Source organism: Patagioenas fasciata, chromosome 1 (genome assembly GCF_037038585.1).
Source record: "Patagioenas fasciata isolate bPatFas1 chromosome 1, bPatFas1.hap1, whole genome shotgun sequence".
Lineage (NCBI taxonomy): Eukaryota > Metazoa > Chordata > Aves > Columbiformes > Columbidae > Patagioenas > Patagioenas fasciata.
In genome coordinates, this window is record NC_092520.1 from 2,093,320 (window position 1) to 2,108,493 (window position 15,174).

Consider the following 15,174-nt stretch of genomic DNA (forward strand, 5'->3'; position numbering starts at 1 on the left):
ACTTTAAAAAGAATTTTAAATGACAAGTGATGGATTAAGACCTACACACTCCTTCCATAAAACCAACACAAATGTCAATCTGGGAGCAAAAAGTGGCAGAGTGAGAACAGCTACAGTGAAAAGGAGGAAAAAGAGAGGACAAGAGAGTGCGTGGAACTGCAGGAGGAAGAGGATGTGCATGGTTTTGTTACCAGCAGAACAAAGGCGATGCCAGCTGAGTGACGCCATTGTTGTGAGCGCGGGGCCTGCAGTCATTTCAACACTTGTTTCCTTCCCCGACCTTTGCCAGGTAAAATCTGTTGCATTTAAGTCAGGATCTGTATCCTCCTGGAGTTCTCACGGAGCGAGTGATTTCGCCCAGAGGAAGGTGAACTGGTAAACGTGGTTGTTGTTGGGTGGCATCGCTGTGTGACCTCCCCAGCCTGCAGTTCTGCTTTGGGATTTTGCGCCTGTTGGAGCTGTGCAAGGGCACAATCGCTTCTGGGATTACACAGATCTGTTCACCCAAAACTCAGCTATTTCTTCAAAATTGGTTATTTTTCAGCTCGCTCAGCTCAGTTGTCTGAGGTTCACCAAGGCCAAGTGCGGGTCCTGCACTGGGGTCACAGCAACCCCAGGCAGCGCTACAGGCTCGGGGAAGAGCGGCTGGAAAGTGCCCGGCGGAAAAGGAGCTGGGGGTGTTGGTGCCAGCGGCTGAACATGAGCCAGCGTGTGCCCAGGTGGCCAAGAGGCCACCAGCATCCTGGCTGGGACCAGCACTGGTGTGGCCAGCAGGCCCAGGGCAGTGACCGTCCCTGTGCTGGGACCTGGGGAGGACAAACCGCCAATCCTGGGGGCAGTTTTGGGCCCCTCACACCAAGAAAGGCCTTGAGGTGCTGGGGCGAGTGGAGAGAAGGAAACGGAGCTGGTGAGGGGCTGGAGCACAAGTGTGATGGGAGCGGCTGAGGGACCTGGGGGGTTCAGCTGGAGAACAGGAGCTGAGGGGAGACCTTCTGATCTCTGAACTGCCTGAAAGGAGCTTGGAGCCAGGGGGGTCGGGCTCTGCTCCCCAGGAACAAGCGCCAGGAGCAGAGGAAACGGCCTCAAGTTGCACCAGGGGAGGCTGAGGTTGGATGTGGGGATCAATTTCTCCCCCAAAGGGCTGTGGGGCATTGGAACAGGCTGCCCAGGGCAGTGCTGGAGTCACCATCCCTGGAGGGTTGGACAGACGGACATGAGGTTCTCAGGACATGGGGCAGTGCCAGGGGTGGGTTAAGGGTTGGACTCGATGATCTTGAGGGGCTTTTCCAATTCAAATGATTCTGTGATTTGGTTTTCCGGACACAGTTCTCAGTGTGGCTGCACGGATGCTGGCGCTGGCAGTGAGGAGGAGTCGGTGGGCAGTGGGACCCAGGCTGGAAAGAGCAGCAGAAGCCGGTTTGTTTTGCTGTGCAGCTCCAGGGCTGCCAGGCAAGCGCGGTGCCCAACTGTCACCTGCTGACGCAGACAGGGAATTGCATGAGAAAAGGGGATTTTGGCAATACGGTGCCCGCATCTCCATAGGCGGTCGTTGTGCTCACAAGCCGCATCGGCTCGCGTTGCTATTTGGCCACTTGCAAGCTCTGTCGGCGTACATCACCCCTCTCATGGCTGTCGTGGGTCTTTTTTCAGAATTGCTGTTTCTTTTTCAACTCTGTTAGGGGTTGTTTTCCCACAAATCTACTAACCAACCTTTTTCAGAAGGTGAATCTCAGCAGCAGCTAAGTAGAGGTGTACGGAGACATCGAAGAACCTGTCTTCAGCCTGTTCCCAGAGCTCAGATCATGTAGTGCAAGAGATGGCTTAAATTTCCTTAGTATTTTCAACTGTTCTATAAGAATTGGAGGAGGAAAGGAACAGATTCACAGTCACAGAATGTCAGGGATTGGAAAGGAACTTGGAAAGCTCATCCAGTGCAATCCCCCCATGGAGCAGGAACACCCAGCTGAGGTTCCACAGGAAGGTGTCCAGGCGGGTTTGAATGTCTGCAGAGAAGGAGACTCCACAACCTCCCTGGGCAGCCTGGGCCAGGCTCTGACACCCTCACCAGGAACAAGTTTCTTCTCCTATCAAAGTGGAACCTCCTGTGTTCCAGTCTGTACCCATTGCCCCTTGTCCTGTCACTGGCTGTCACCGAGAAGAGCCTGGCTCCATCCTCCTGACACTGCCCCTTTCCATATTGATCCCCAGGAATGAGTCCCCCCTCAGTCTCCTCTTCTCCAGCTCCAGAGCCCCAGCTCCCTCAGCCTTTCCTCACACGGGAGATGCTCCACTCCCTTCAGCATCTTGGTGGCTGCGCTGGACTCTCTCCAGCAGTTCCCTGTCCTTCTGGAGCTGAGGGGCCACAACTGCACACAATATTCCAGGGGTGGTCTCCCCAGGGCAGAGCAGAGGGGCAGGAGAACCTCTCTGACCTACTGACCACCCCCTTCTAACCCACCCCAGGTACCATTGGCCTTCCTGGCCACAAGGGCCCAGTGCTGGCTCATGCTCACCCCGCTGTCCCCAGGACCCCAGGTCCCTTTCCCCTACACTGCTCTCCAACAGCTCCTTCCCCAACTTACACTGGAACCTGGGGTTGTTCCTGCCCAGATCCCAGACTCTACACTTGCCCTTGTTCTAGTTCATTCCATTTCTCCCCGCCCAACTCTCCAGCCTGTCCAGGTCTCTGATGGCAGCACAGCCTCTGGCGTGTCAGCCACTCCTCCGGCCCCGTTTTCTCACCCTGGGCTCTGTATGTAACACGGTTGAGCTGACATTGAGGATTTTGCTCCCAATATCTCCTTCCCGGCTTGTTCCCGTGACTCTGTAGCCATGCACTTCCCATCTCTGTTTTATCAATAGCCGTTCTTCAGAGGATTTTCATTATTTCCTAGCAGTTACTCTTGTTTATCTTCTTTAATAGCCCATCTGCTTGTGGAAACGGATCCGCAGAGCTGCTAGAAAACAAGCTGTTCTGCCTCAGCTCCTTCTGTGCATGTCCTGCTGTTGAATAAATGTCAAATACTCCACGCTGAGGCACACTAATTATCGCGAAATAAAAGATATCAAGAACAGGAGTCCATAGGGGAATTATGCCATCAATCTCCCCGGGCAAACAGCCCCGAGAACATGCTCGGAATATGAGATGTGGGTGTTAGTTAATAAGCTGAAGTCAGGAGTGTCAGTAACTAGAGTGACTCAATGTGGGAGATTTGTCCTGACGCTTTCGAAGACGTTCATGCCAGTTATCTTTGTTTGGATGTGATAACATGTAATTGGTAGCAGCAGAGATTGAATTCTTCTGGCTTGTTGCATTCCCAGATGGCTACACATGCCTTTTTCTACTATTACACGCTGCTCAAACCTGGCATTTTTGGTTTTGAGAAGGGATTCTTGATACAAAAGTACAAGGAATCTTGGCAGAAAGGACCGTGCAAGGTATAAAAGTGAATTTATCTGAGTTGAGAGAAGGGAATGGAGCTGGGGAAGGGGCTGGAGCACAAGTGTGATGGGAGCGGCTGAGGGACCTGGGGGGTTCAGCTGGAGAACAGGAGCTGAGGGGAGACCTTCTGATCTCTGAACTGCCTGAAAGGAGCTTGGAGCCAGGGGGGTCGGGCTCTGCTCCCCAGGAACAAGCGCCAGGAGCAGAGGAAACGGCCTCAAGTTGCACCAGGGGAGGTTGAGGTTGGATGTGGGAACAATTTCTTCCCCAAAGGGCTGTGGGGCATTGGAACAGGCTGCCCAGGGCAGTGCTGGAGTCACCATCCCTGGAGGGGTTGAAAATACACATAGATGAGTTTCCATACATGGGGCAGTGCCAGGGGTGCGTTGCACTCAATGATGTTGAGGGTCTTTTCCAACCAAAATAATTCTATAACTCTGTTGTATGATGAAGATACGTTGCACTGTGACACACCACAGACCACATGAGTGAACTGGGAACCAGCTCACCATCAAGACGTTATATTCAGGTGCCTCCACATTTGCTGGGTGTCTAAAACTCTCTGTGTCCATAGTGGAGACACGACCAGTGGTGCCGGGGCTGATTTGGCTGATTAAGACCAACAGTAACCGGCTGTCAACAGTCACACTGCTGTTCTACACTGCTTGTCAAGCGGAGACGCATTCCTGCTCATGTATCCTCCTTCCTCCTGAAATCTGTCTTAGTAGTTTCTTAAATGCTTCTCCCTTGTTGCCGTTATTGCTGCCTCATTCTTTGAGCATCTCAAGATATTTTTATTGCGAACACACGTAGAAAATATCATAGAAAAGCCAACTAAGCCATGCAAAACCATGCGTCTCTCCCAAATGCAGCCGGCTCCCATGATAACAATTTATGGACTTTGTACTGAGTGTGACCCATGCAAGCCTAGAGGGAAATTTATCTTCTTAGGTTTACTCGATGATTTTAAAGGTCTTTTCCAACCTAAATGATTCTATGATTCTCTTATTCTAATTCCCGCTGTTTTTCTGATGGTGTTTGGTCTTCCAGCTATGCTTTTGAATTTTCTATAATTAAGGAAGGTGTCATTGCCTTGACAGGATTCCTACTGAAAAGACGCCACTAATTCCACCCTTGTTATTTGTAATTCATCTTGGTGGCAGAAAGGCGGACGGTCAGGCTCGCTATCTCCATATATGTATTTATATATCTGTCTTACGACTTCCATTTCATAACTGAAATCCTCCACTTCTGCTCAGATGGGATTCATTTCTGCCCAAAACCTGGATCTTCAGAACTGCAGTCGACGTGGCTTCACCAACCTCATCGCCTTTTATGAGGACAGAACAAGATGGATGGATGATGGCAGAGCGGTGGACGTGATCTACCTTGACTTGAGTAAGGGATTTGACACAGTGTCCCACAGCATCCTCACAGCTGAACTGAGGGAGTGCGGTCTGGATGAGCGGGTAGTGAGGTGGACTGGGAACTGACTGAAGGGAAGAAGCCAGAGAGTCGTGGGCAATGGGGCAGAGTCCAGTTGAGGCCTGGATCCAGTGCAGAGCCTCAGGGGGCAGTGCTGGGCCGGGATTATTCAATATATTCATCAATGACTTGGATGAGGGAACAGAGTGACTGTCAGCAAGTTTGCTGGGGACACCAAGCTGGGAGGAGTGGCTGACACGCCAGAGGCTGTGCTGCCATCAGAGACCTGGACAGGCTGGAGAGTTGGGCGGGGAGAAATGGAATGAACTAGAACAAGGGCAAGTGTAGAGTCTGGAATCTGGGCAGGAACAACCCCAGGTTCCAGTGTAAGTTGGGGAAGGAGCTGTTGGAGAGCAGTGTAGGGGAAAGGGACCTGGGGGTCCTGGGGCCAGCAGGGTGAGCATGAGCCAGCACTGGGCCCTTGTGGCCAGGAAGGCCAATGGTACCTGGGGTGGGTTAGAAGGGGGTGGTCAGTAGGTCAGAGAGGTTCTCCTGCCCCTCTGCTCTGCCCTGGGGAGACCACCCCTGGAATATTGTGTCCAGTTGTGGCCCCTCAGCTCCAGAAGGACAGGGAACTGCTGCAGAGAGTCCAGCGCAGCCACCAAGATGCTGAAGGGAGTGGAGCATCTCCCGTGTGAGGAAAGGCTGAGGGAGCTGGGGCTCTGGAGCTGGAGGAGACTGAGGGGGGACTCATTCCTGGGGATCAATATGGAAAGGGGGAGTGTCAGGAGGATGGAGCCGGGCTGCAAGGGACAAGGGGCAATGGGTACAAACTGGAACACAGGAGGTTCCACTTGAATTTGAGAAGAAACTTGTTCCTGGTGAGGGTGGCAGAGCCTGGCCCAGGCTGCCCAGGGGGGTTGTGGAGTCTCCTTCTCTGCAGACATTCAAACCCGCCTGGACACCTTCCTGTGGAACCTCAGCTGGGTGTTCCTGCTCCATGGGGGGATTGCACTGGATGAGCTTTCCAGGTCCCTTCCAACCCTCACATTCTGGGATTCTGGGATTATTATGAGTGCTCTGTCTCAGTTTCTGCTGGTCCTGGCTGTTTTGGCTGTGGGCAGCTGTAAATACAAAACATTTTGTCACTAAGAAGCGAATCCTTTACAGTGCTTTGAAAAAAATTAGCATTTTGGAGTCAGGATACTTGAGCTTTACACCTGGGAGTAGTGAAGGGTTCTTGGACAAATCACGTAATTTCTCTACTTATTCAAAGGGGAATGGACATTTAATGTCCTTTTTTCCTCAGAGCCACATATGAGAGTACTGCACATCCTAAAAGAATGAGAATTATCAGCCCTTTTGAGTGAATTGTCTCAGAGTATTTGCAGTTACTGTTAGGATTCATACACCCTACCTTAAGCAAGTGCAAGGTTGGATGTCTAAAAAGCTGAGATAATTGCGCTACACTAATTTTGTAGGTATTGAAGAAAAACAGGCTCCTCCAGGGGTTAACATTCATATCCAAAGAGGTGTCCTAGATAGGTTCGAAGAGGTGCCCCCTGGAAGCGCTTCAAACATCTCCAGTCGTGCAAGAGAAATCCCAGACGTGTATTTTTCAGCGTCTGTCAGTTTGCTGCGTTACAATGAGATTTTTTCTCTTGTTGCCATGTTTCCTTCTTTTCAAATTTAATTTAAAACGTGCGTATTCTTGCTGAGAAGGTGTCAGGGAATAGGCTGCCTGAGCTTGTTGTGTCCTGCTTCTTATAGAACTTGGTTGGAAACTGCTTATATAGAATAATGTTTGCTTGGGGTGACTTCTGCAAGCTGTGAACCTCCGAACTTTCTGCTTCTTTAAGATAAAGTTAAGTGAAGTACGTACTGCGTTAAGTGAAAAAGGCCTCCGAGTCTTCAGGCTGGGAGATAAGGGGAACTGCATCCCTGGAGATAAGGAAAGGAACAGAACGGCGCCCAACAAGAACGGGGTATTTTTGTTTGCCAAGAGCTTATTTCCTCCAGTTGCAGGTGCAAAACAGTGAGGGGAGGTCAGAGCTTTAATTGGTGGCCCAACTGATGAAAATTAAGAGATGGATGAAGAACGGGGAGACCCCAGACTCTAATTTTGCAATTAGCCCCGGGGTGACACATGGGGGTGGAGGCCGGATTGTGGGGGGATAATGGTACACGGTTTTTTCCTGCTGATTTTTCCTTTCTTTATCAGCCACTATATTCCAAGCGCTGCTGGACAGGACCGTGTTTTGCCCAAGGACTTGATTCACGAAGATGAAATCGCACGACGACTCTTTACCAGCTGCGGGCAGAACCGGAGACGTCAAGAATAACCAGCAAGTCCCAGAATCTGCGAAAGAATCATCGCCTTTTCGTGAGGAAGAGCGGTATGCGGGTCATTATTTCCGCCTTTCTTCTGCTCCTCTTGAAATCAGAAAGAATATCTCTGACTTCAGGGAGTGAAAGGCGCTTGCTAATTAAATGTGTGATTCGCAGCATCATTAGCGTTAAGGCTGGTGTCACGACCTTGGGTACCCAGAGGAAGATCAATCCTTTGAGATATTAAAGCTAATTTTGTGATCTTTCCTTGCAAACCAGCAACGTCTGTCTCTCCACTTCTCCATTACAGGACCAATATGTGAACACATTCGTCTCACACTCCCGCATTTCATTTTAAATTCTCCTGACAGGTTGTTCAGCCCCTGCTTACAGACATCTCGGTTTCCCAAAGCCGTTGCTCCTGGAGATAATATATAAATTAGGAACACACCTATACGCTCATAAATGCAATGTTTCAGTGATCTCTTCATCAGAGGAACCCACTTCTGACCCTACAAGCGCACTTTTCAGCTCAGCGCCGCAGCCCACCTGAAAATGAAGAGAGCAGAGGAAACACGCATCAGTTCTCTCGCCCAGAAACGGGTTTGGGGGCAGTGTTAGATGTAGAAAACGTATTTATTTTGTGTTGCTTTTACCTAACTGCCAGTAGAATGAAGCGAGCCATCCGGAGACAGAGGGATGTGGGCTGATGAGGTCTGGGAAGGGTGGGAGATACTCGACATCCCATTCCCAGCAAGGACCCAGCCATGAGAAACATGGCAGATAAAACCTAGTGTAATCACACTGGAAGGAAAACAAGAAAAAAAATCACCCTCAAAACCACCTAATAGATTTTAAATTAACTTTATTGTGGAAAAGTATTTAGAAAACAACATAGATATCTCAATGGAGTCCTCAGCTGCATTAGAAAAAGGACGCAAATGAGATGGGATTGGGAATTAAGGATTTGGAATTAAGGATTGGAAGGAAGGCTGTGGGTCTGTGAAGGGACAGCATGGGGACATGTGAGGGGACAGTGTGGGGACATGGGGCTGTGAGGGCACAGCATGAAGATGTATGAGAGGAGGGCATGGGGACATGGGTCTGTGAGGGGATGATGTGGGGACACGTGAGGGAACGGCGTGGGGCCGTGCGTCAGTGAGAGGAGCATGGGGACGTGTGAGAGGATGGCATGGGGGCAGTGATCTGTGAGGGGGTGGTGTGGGGCCATAGGTCTGGGATGGCATGGGGACATGTGACGGTAGGACATGGGGACATGTGAGGGAATGGTGTGGGGCCATGGGCCTGTGAAGGGATGGCATCAGGATGTGTGAGGGGGCGGTGTGGGGACATGTGAAGGGAGGGTGTGGGGTCGTGTGAAGAAATGGCATGGGGCTGAGGGTCTGTGGGTGGACAGCATGGGGACATGTGAGGGGACAGAGGCCACCCCTGGAATCTTGTGTCCAGTTGTGGCCCCTCAGTTCCAGAAGGACAGGGAACTGCTGGAGAGAGTCCAGCGCAGCCACCAAGATGCTGAAGGGAGTGGAGCATCTCCCGTGTGAGGAAAGGCTGAGGGAGCTGGGGCTCTGGAGCTGGACAAGAGGAGACTGAGGGGGGACTCATTCATGGGGATCAATATGGAAAGGGTGAGTGTCAGGAGGATGGAGCCAGGCTCTTCTCGGTGACAACCAATGATAGGACAAGGGGTAACGGGTATAAACTGGAACACAAAAGGTTCTACTTAAATTTGAGAAGAAACTTGTTTGGGGTGAGGGTGTCAGAGCCTGGCCCAGGCTGCCCAGGGAGGTTGTGGAGTCTCCTTCTCCGCAGCCATTCAAACCCGCCTGGACACCTTCCTGTGGAACCTCAGCTGGGTGTTCCTGCTCCATGGGGGGATTGCACTGGATGAGCTTTCCAGGTCCCTTCAACCCCTCACATTCTGGGATTCTGGGATACTGTGACAGTATGGGGCCATGAGTCTGTGAGGTGACAACGTGAGGCCATGTCAGGTCAGCCCATGGGGACATGTGAGGTGACGGCGAGCGCCGCCTGGGCGGGGCGTGGCCTGCCCGGAGCGGGCGGGCACAGGGACCGCGCGGCTCCGTTTCACCTCAACCGCCCTTTTTTGTCCCCGCGCGGCCCCCGTCGCCCTCGCCCTCGTGTGTGCGCGTTGCCATGGTAGCGGGGAGGCGGCCGCTTCCTTGAGCTGCGCGGGAACGGCGGCGGCTCCTCCCGCCCGCGGCCTACGCGGCCCTGCCCGCTCCGCCCCGCCATGGAGGACGAGCTCTACCTCGAGAACATCGACGAGTTCGTCACCGATCAGAACCGCATCGTGAGTCCCGCCGGCGGGGTGGGGGGGCGGGAGGCTGCCACGGTTGCGCGGCCCCCTCATGAGGCAGCGACCCCCTCATGAGGCAGCGACCCCCTCATGAGGCAGCGACCCCCTCATGAGGCAGCGACCCCACAGACTTCCTACCCTCCCCACCAGCGTGGCTGCCGTTGGGGTGGGGGGTCAATCTGTATTTTTGTGGGACCCCCTCAGGCTGGCCCCAACCCCGGCTCTGTGGGTGCTGGAATCAAGGCTGAGGTGACACCGGTTCATACCCCCCAGTGTCACCCACCTGCGGGACACGCGTGGGTGCTCAGCCCCCCCTCGGCAGGCGCAGAATAAACGAGGTTTCCGCAGCTGCAACCGCCTTGTTTACTCAAGTTTTCCTCATTCTCAGGGTGTACGTTGGGTGCCTGGCTGGTTTTGCAGCATTTGCTTTTCCACAGGTCTCAAGGTAGAGTTAATACAGGGTTTTGTCAGGCTGGACAAGAGGTGACTTCCTTGTCAGGATTTTCGACCCGCTCTGTGCCTTTAAATTAATGTGGTGTCTCTGAAGAGAATTGGTGGTTGCATTGTTTATGTGACGGGAAAGACAGCTCTCCCCAAATTCCTTATCCCCCCGAATAGGTGAGCTGTTTTTCCTCAAAAAAAACAACAAAAAACAAGCAAGAAAACCCCTAAACCAATACCCAAACAAGCAAAAAAAACCCCACAAAAACCACTGCAGTGACAGCAGCGTTTTAGCTCAAGGTGTAAATGACAGAAGTGGATGAAACTGAGTTTTTCCCCGTGAAAGTTTGAGGTAGTCTGGGCCACTGTTTCAGTTTAAAACTCAAATTACTACTTACTGACTGTAGCTTCTCGAAGCCTGGCTGTTTTTTAGGACAATTAATAAAAACGGTAGGCACGTGTGTCTGTGTTCCTTTCAAAATGAAGATACAGTAAAGTTGGTCGTGTCAAAGCGGTTGTATTAATGTGCCCTGCCGATGTTGTTGTGGTTTATTTCAGTAAGCTTTTAGACTAATGACTATTTAATTGTGTATGAGGCAGGAGGGGCCTGAGGATTAGTTTAAAAAGGCAGAGCAGGAGGAAAAACAGGTATAGAATACACACCTTACCTAAATAATACAGCAAGAGGGCTGGGTATAGAGCTGTAGCCTCCTGAGATTAATCACGCTGTTGGATTTATGTTGTAGCCAGAGATCCCCATGACAGGCAAGAGTGTCAGAAATCCAGTAAATATTTGGTAGTTGTTTGGGAGAGCAGTAAGAGCTTCTCACCATTAAAGATTGTGCTGGGTTTTTTTGCATTTTGAATGGTTTTTATTTATGTAATGGCACTTCAAGAAGGCGTTTCCAAAACCACACCTTTCAGGGTAGGTTATTTGTTCAAGTTTGAGGAATTCAGGCTCCTCAGGTGGGTGCGTGTCCGTGTGCTTTCAGTTCTAACAGGTTTTGCTGAGGGTCTAAAGAGCTTGATTTACCCATGAAGCAAGCAGAGGATGGAAGGTGAAACAAGTCAAAACACCAAGGTTTTCCTACTGAAGTGTTGTTTTTTTGTTACAGGTAACATACAAATGGCTCAGCTATACTCTGGGAGTTCACGTCAACCAGGCTAAACAGTAGGTATTTATGCATCCCATGAACTTTTTGTTTTGTGGCAAAACCTTGTTAATTGCCACTTTAATTATTGTGGTTACTGCATTAAAATTACCTCTCTGGAAATATTTACAAATCCTCAGGTACAGCCGGTTATGTTATTCAACATGTAGACAAATCCTTCCTTGACTGTGATGTGACTGTGCAGTGCTCAGCTCGACACCTTGTGCTGCTTTGTATGGACTTGATGATCATAAAGGTCTTTTCTAAACAAAATTATTCTATGATTCTGTAAGTACTTAGGTCAGAATAGATGTTTTAGCATTATTACGTAGCTCCTAAAATGTGAATGTCTCTTCCAAACTTGGCTCTGGCCCTGCAGAGCTGTGTCTCTGTGAGAATCTGTCGCTGTGTAGCCCAGCTTAGGATGCTGTGCATTATCCAAGGATATTGCTGAGAGCAGAGGCAGGAAAATGCAGAACATCTCATGTGAATGGCAAATTCTCATCCGCTCTGATCACCCTGCTGCGTATTTATTAATATCTGTCTACCAGGCTATACCTACCAGGTAAATATTTGAATGACAGGGAGGTCAGTTGTGTTGCCACACTTTTATTCCTCCAAACAGTTTAAATGTGTAACAGTGTCTTGCTGTATTTTCAGGAATAAAAATTACCATAGCCTTTTAAAGACAAAGAACGAGCTCCCAAGGATTCTGGGGCTGTTGCTACACAACAAAGTAGCGTTGAGTATAAGATTTGAAGGCTCTATGAGTGTGTTAAGTCCCATAATACCAAAATTTTCTCTGTGTAGATCAGAGAGTGCTTCAGTGATGATGTAGACCTGACTGGGAACAACTCTGGTAATACAATAAACCAGAAGGAGCCAGAGACCTTTTAGCTGTGAAGAAGATGGCCCAGGTGAAACCGAGGCACCTTCTCATACCCTTCAAACACAAACTGGAGGTGGAGAACTCCTGTGGCCTCTTTGGGCTTAAAACTCTCTCCTAGAAGCTGGAGATAAGGCAAATGGATTATTTTAGTGGGTTGTGCAGCACGGTAATTGCTGCCTGTCTCTGTGAGCACAAGGATCTTCAGGTATTTGTGCCAGAGAACATCCTCGTGGGGTGTGCGGTAGCGTCTCTGTGCAGTTACACGGGAGACTCACCATAAATCAGCTGGAGCTGAAAGCTGCAGTGTCAGCTCAATCTCATCACCGCTAATCCCGCTCTTTCCTCCCATTTCTGGTCTCTGCATCAGTGGATGTAACTGGGATTGTATATATACACCTGGCAATGCGATTATGTGCCCAGTTCCTCTCTCAGGTGTTTCAGAACGCTGGGTTTTAATGAGAGAAACAGCCTTTCTTGAGGGGAGACGTTGGAACAAACCACCCAGAGGATGTGAGACCATCTGCAACCAACTGTTAAAGCTTTGAGAGCTCGTGTTCTTTCCACCTGTGGTTTCTCTAGTTATTTGACTGAGGCTCTTCAAAGTGGCAGAGGAGAAAGGTGTCTCGGGAAGATTAATCCTGGTTTGAATAACTGTGCTTATGCGAAATGTGACTGTATTTGTTCTCTTTATGTCAGCTTCACGGAAGGGGTGGTGAAGGGTTATTTCCTTCTAGGTGATTAACGCTGGTTTCTTTTGTGCAGGATGCTGTACGATTATGTAGAAAGGAAACGAAAGGAGAACTCAGGAGCTCAGCTTCATGTCACCTATTTAGTAGCAGGAAGCCTCGTCCAGAATGGACACACAGTGAGTGTTTTATTTCTCTTTTCTCATTGTTCTTGTGTCTTCTGTCTCTTTTTTTTGGTGATCTTTTGGTCAAAAGCAATCTCTCATTTTCCAGTGGGCTAAGTCTTCTGTACGTGTACAAAACAAGCCTACAAATGATGGGGAGGAAAGAGCAGTTGGACATCATTTGATAATACAGCACTGAATAACTCACCAGGGTTTTTTGTTTAATTAACTTAAATCCATTTACCAGTCGTCTCTCAGCGCTATCGCTATTGTTGGACACCAACAAATAAAACAGTCCGGAGGGGCCCTTGTAAAATCAGCTCATTCGTTTCCCAGGATCTGCCGTGGAGCAGAGAGAGCTTGCAATTCAGCTACAATAGTAATACATATAATAAATAGTTGGATAGTTCTTGTTAATTAAAGCAGCTTGTTTATCCTGGTATACAAGAGAAACATACATTTATTAACAGTATCTTGTGTTTAAAATGCTTCGACTTAGTAAGCAAAGGAATAGCTACTTAATGTATTGATTTATTTCTCTTTGCTTCTTGTCAGATTGTCGAGAATATAATTGACAATTTCAGATGGGCACCCCAGAGGTTTTTAAAAGATGAGCAAACTGAGTGCCCGTTTCTCTTTGCTTTCAGAAGAATTTCGTAGCCAAGCAGTAAATGCCTTTGACATTACACTAAGTGTCCATATTTATATACAAGTATCTAGATATAAATGTAGCTATTCATGGATTTAAATAGCCTAATACCAATTACAATCCATAGTCTTCATTTAGAATTGGTACTTTCCAGGGTGTCCTGGCATTTTTTTGTAGACTGGGGAAACACACACACACAAATCCAAAAAACAAATCCAACCAGCCAACAAGAATCACAGAATGGACTGGGTTGGAAAAGACCTCAGAGATGATCCAGTCCAAGCCTTGGTCCAACTCCAGTCCATTGACCAGATCATGGCACTAAGTGCCATGGCCAATCTCAGCTTAAAAACCTCCAGGGCCGGTGAGTCCAGCACCTCCCTGGGCAGCCATTCCAATGCTGACCACTCTCTCTGCACAGAATTGCTCTCTAATCTCCAGCCTCAATTTCCCCTGGCAGAGTTGAAGCCCATGCCCCCTTGTCCTATTGCTGACTGCCTGGGAGAAGAGCCCAATCCCCCCTGGCTAGAACTGCCCTTCAGGTCGTTCTAGAGAGTGCTGAGCTCACCTCTAAGCCTCCTCTGCTCCAGACTGAACAAGCCCAGCTCCCTCAGCCTCTCCCCATAGGGCTTGTGTTCAAGTCCCTTCCCCAGTCTTGTTGCTCTTCTCTGGACCCGCTCCAGCACTTCAATCTCTTTCCTGAGCTGAGGGGCCCAGAACTGAACACAATACTCCAGGTGTGGCCTCCCCAATGCAGAGCACAGGGGAAGGATCACTGCCCTTGTCCTGCTGACCACGCTGGTTTGGATACAGGACAGGACACCATTGGCCTTCTTGGCCACCTGGGCACACTGTTGGCTCCTGTTGAGCTTCCTGTCCATCAGTCCCCCCAGGTCCCTTTCTGCCTGACTGCTCTCCAGCCACTCTGTGCCAGCCTGGAGCGCTGCAGGGGGTTGTTGTGGCCAAAGGGCAGGACCCGGCACTTGGCCTTGTTGAACTTCATCCCATTGGAATCAGTGCATGTTTCCAGTCTATCCAGATCCCCCTGCAGAGCCCTCCTGCCTTCCAGCAGCTCCACACTCCCTCCCAACTTGGTGTCAGAACAAACAAAAAACCCCAAAACAAAACAAAAAAGCAAACAAACAGAAGAAAGACAATAAACCCCACCACCTTTTTGGCTTTCCTGACTCATGAACTGCTTCACATGCATAGAATATTCTCTTTAAATCTCTAAATCTGCCTGGAATCGAAGGTAATAATTTATTGTGTTAGCTCTGTATAATGGAACGTATTTATTTAAAGCTGTACAGGTAGTGTCACATTTATAACCTGAGCTTAACAGGTTTTCCCCAGATTTCTTCTGGAAATAACAAGATATTAGTAGCATCTCTTGATGCACTAGAACCACCCAGAGGTTTGTCAACACTTCCCATGATATTTAAATTTACTGGAATGTGTTTATCGTATTTTAATACTTGCTGGTAACCCTGCACTACTGGCTGCTGTCAGTAGATGTAGCCACAGGCTGGGGATTCAGCTGCAAGACTGAGCTGTAGGGAAATGGGGGTAGAAATTGGTCACAAATAATTCTCATTGAGTCTTAAGCGCTGCACGCTCTTAATTGCAATTTTTTATCTCCCTCGGTGAGGGACTGAGACTCT

At 49.4% G+C, this 15,174-nt stretch overlaps 1 protein-coding gene and 1 long non-coding RNA gene across 4 annotated transcripts in view; both read left to right on the forward strand.

The window, feature by feature from the left end:
• Positions 1 to 3,849: 3,849 nt before the first annotated feature.
• LOC139826957 (uncharacterized) lies at positions 3,850 to 8,058 on the forward strand. The gene is made up of 2 exons (XR_011737125.1): positions 3,850 to 4,840; positions 7,089 to 8,058. It is a non-coding gene; the product is annotated as an uncharacterized lncRNA (long non-coding RNA).
• A 1,311-nt stretch (positions 8,059 to 9,369) lies between these two features.
• Positions 9,370 to 15,174, forward strand: part of POLD3 (DNA polymerase delta 3, accessory subunit) — a 29,901-nt gene continuing 24,096 nt past the window's right edge. For 2 of the 3 annotated variants that reach the window (XM_065834016.2, XM_065834022.2), the window contains exons 1-3: positions 9,370 to 9,527; positions 11,090 to 11,145; positions 12,777 to 12,879. In XM_065834016.2, the coding sequence (XP_065690088.2) occupies positions 9,468 to 9,527; positions 11,090 to 11,145; positions 12,777 to 12,879 (219 nt within the window). In that variant the 5' untranslated portion in view covers positions 9,370 to 9,467. Of the gene's footprint in view, positions 9,528 to 11,089; positions 11,150 to 12,776; positions 12,880 to 15,174 lie in introns of all 3 variants that reach the window. The other variant, XM_065834031.2, reaches the window with a different exon arrangement.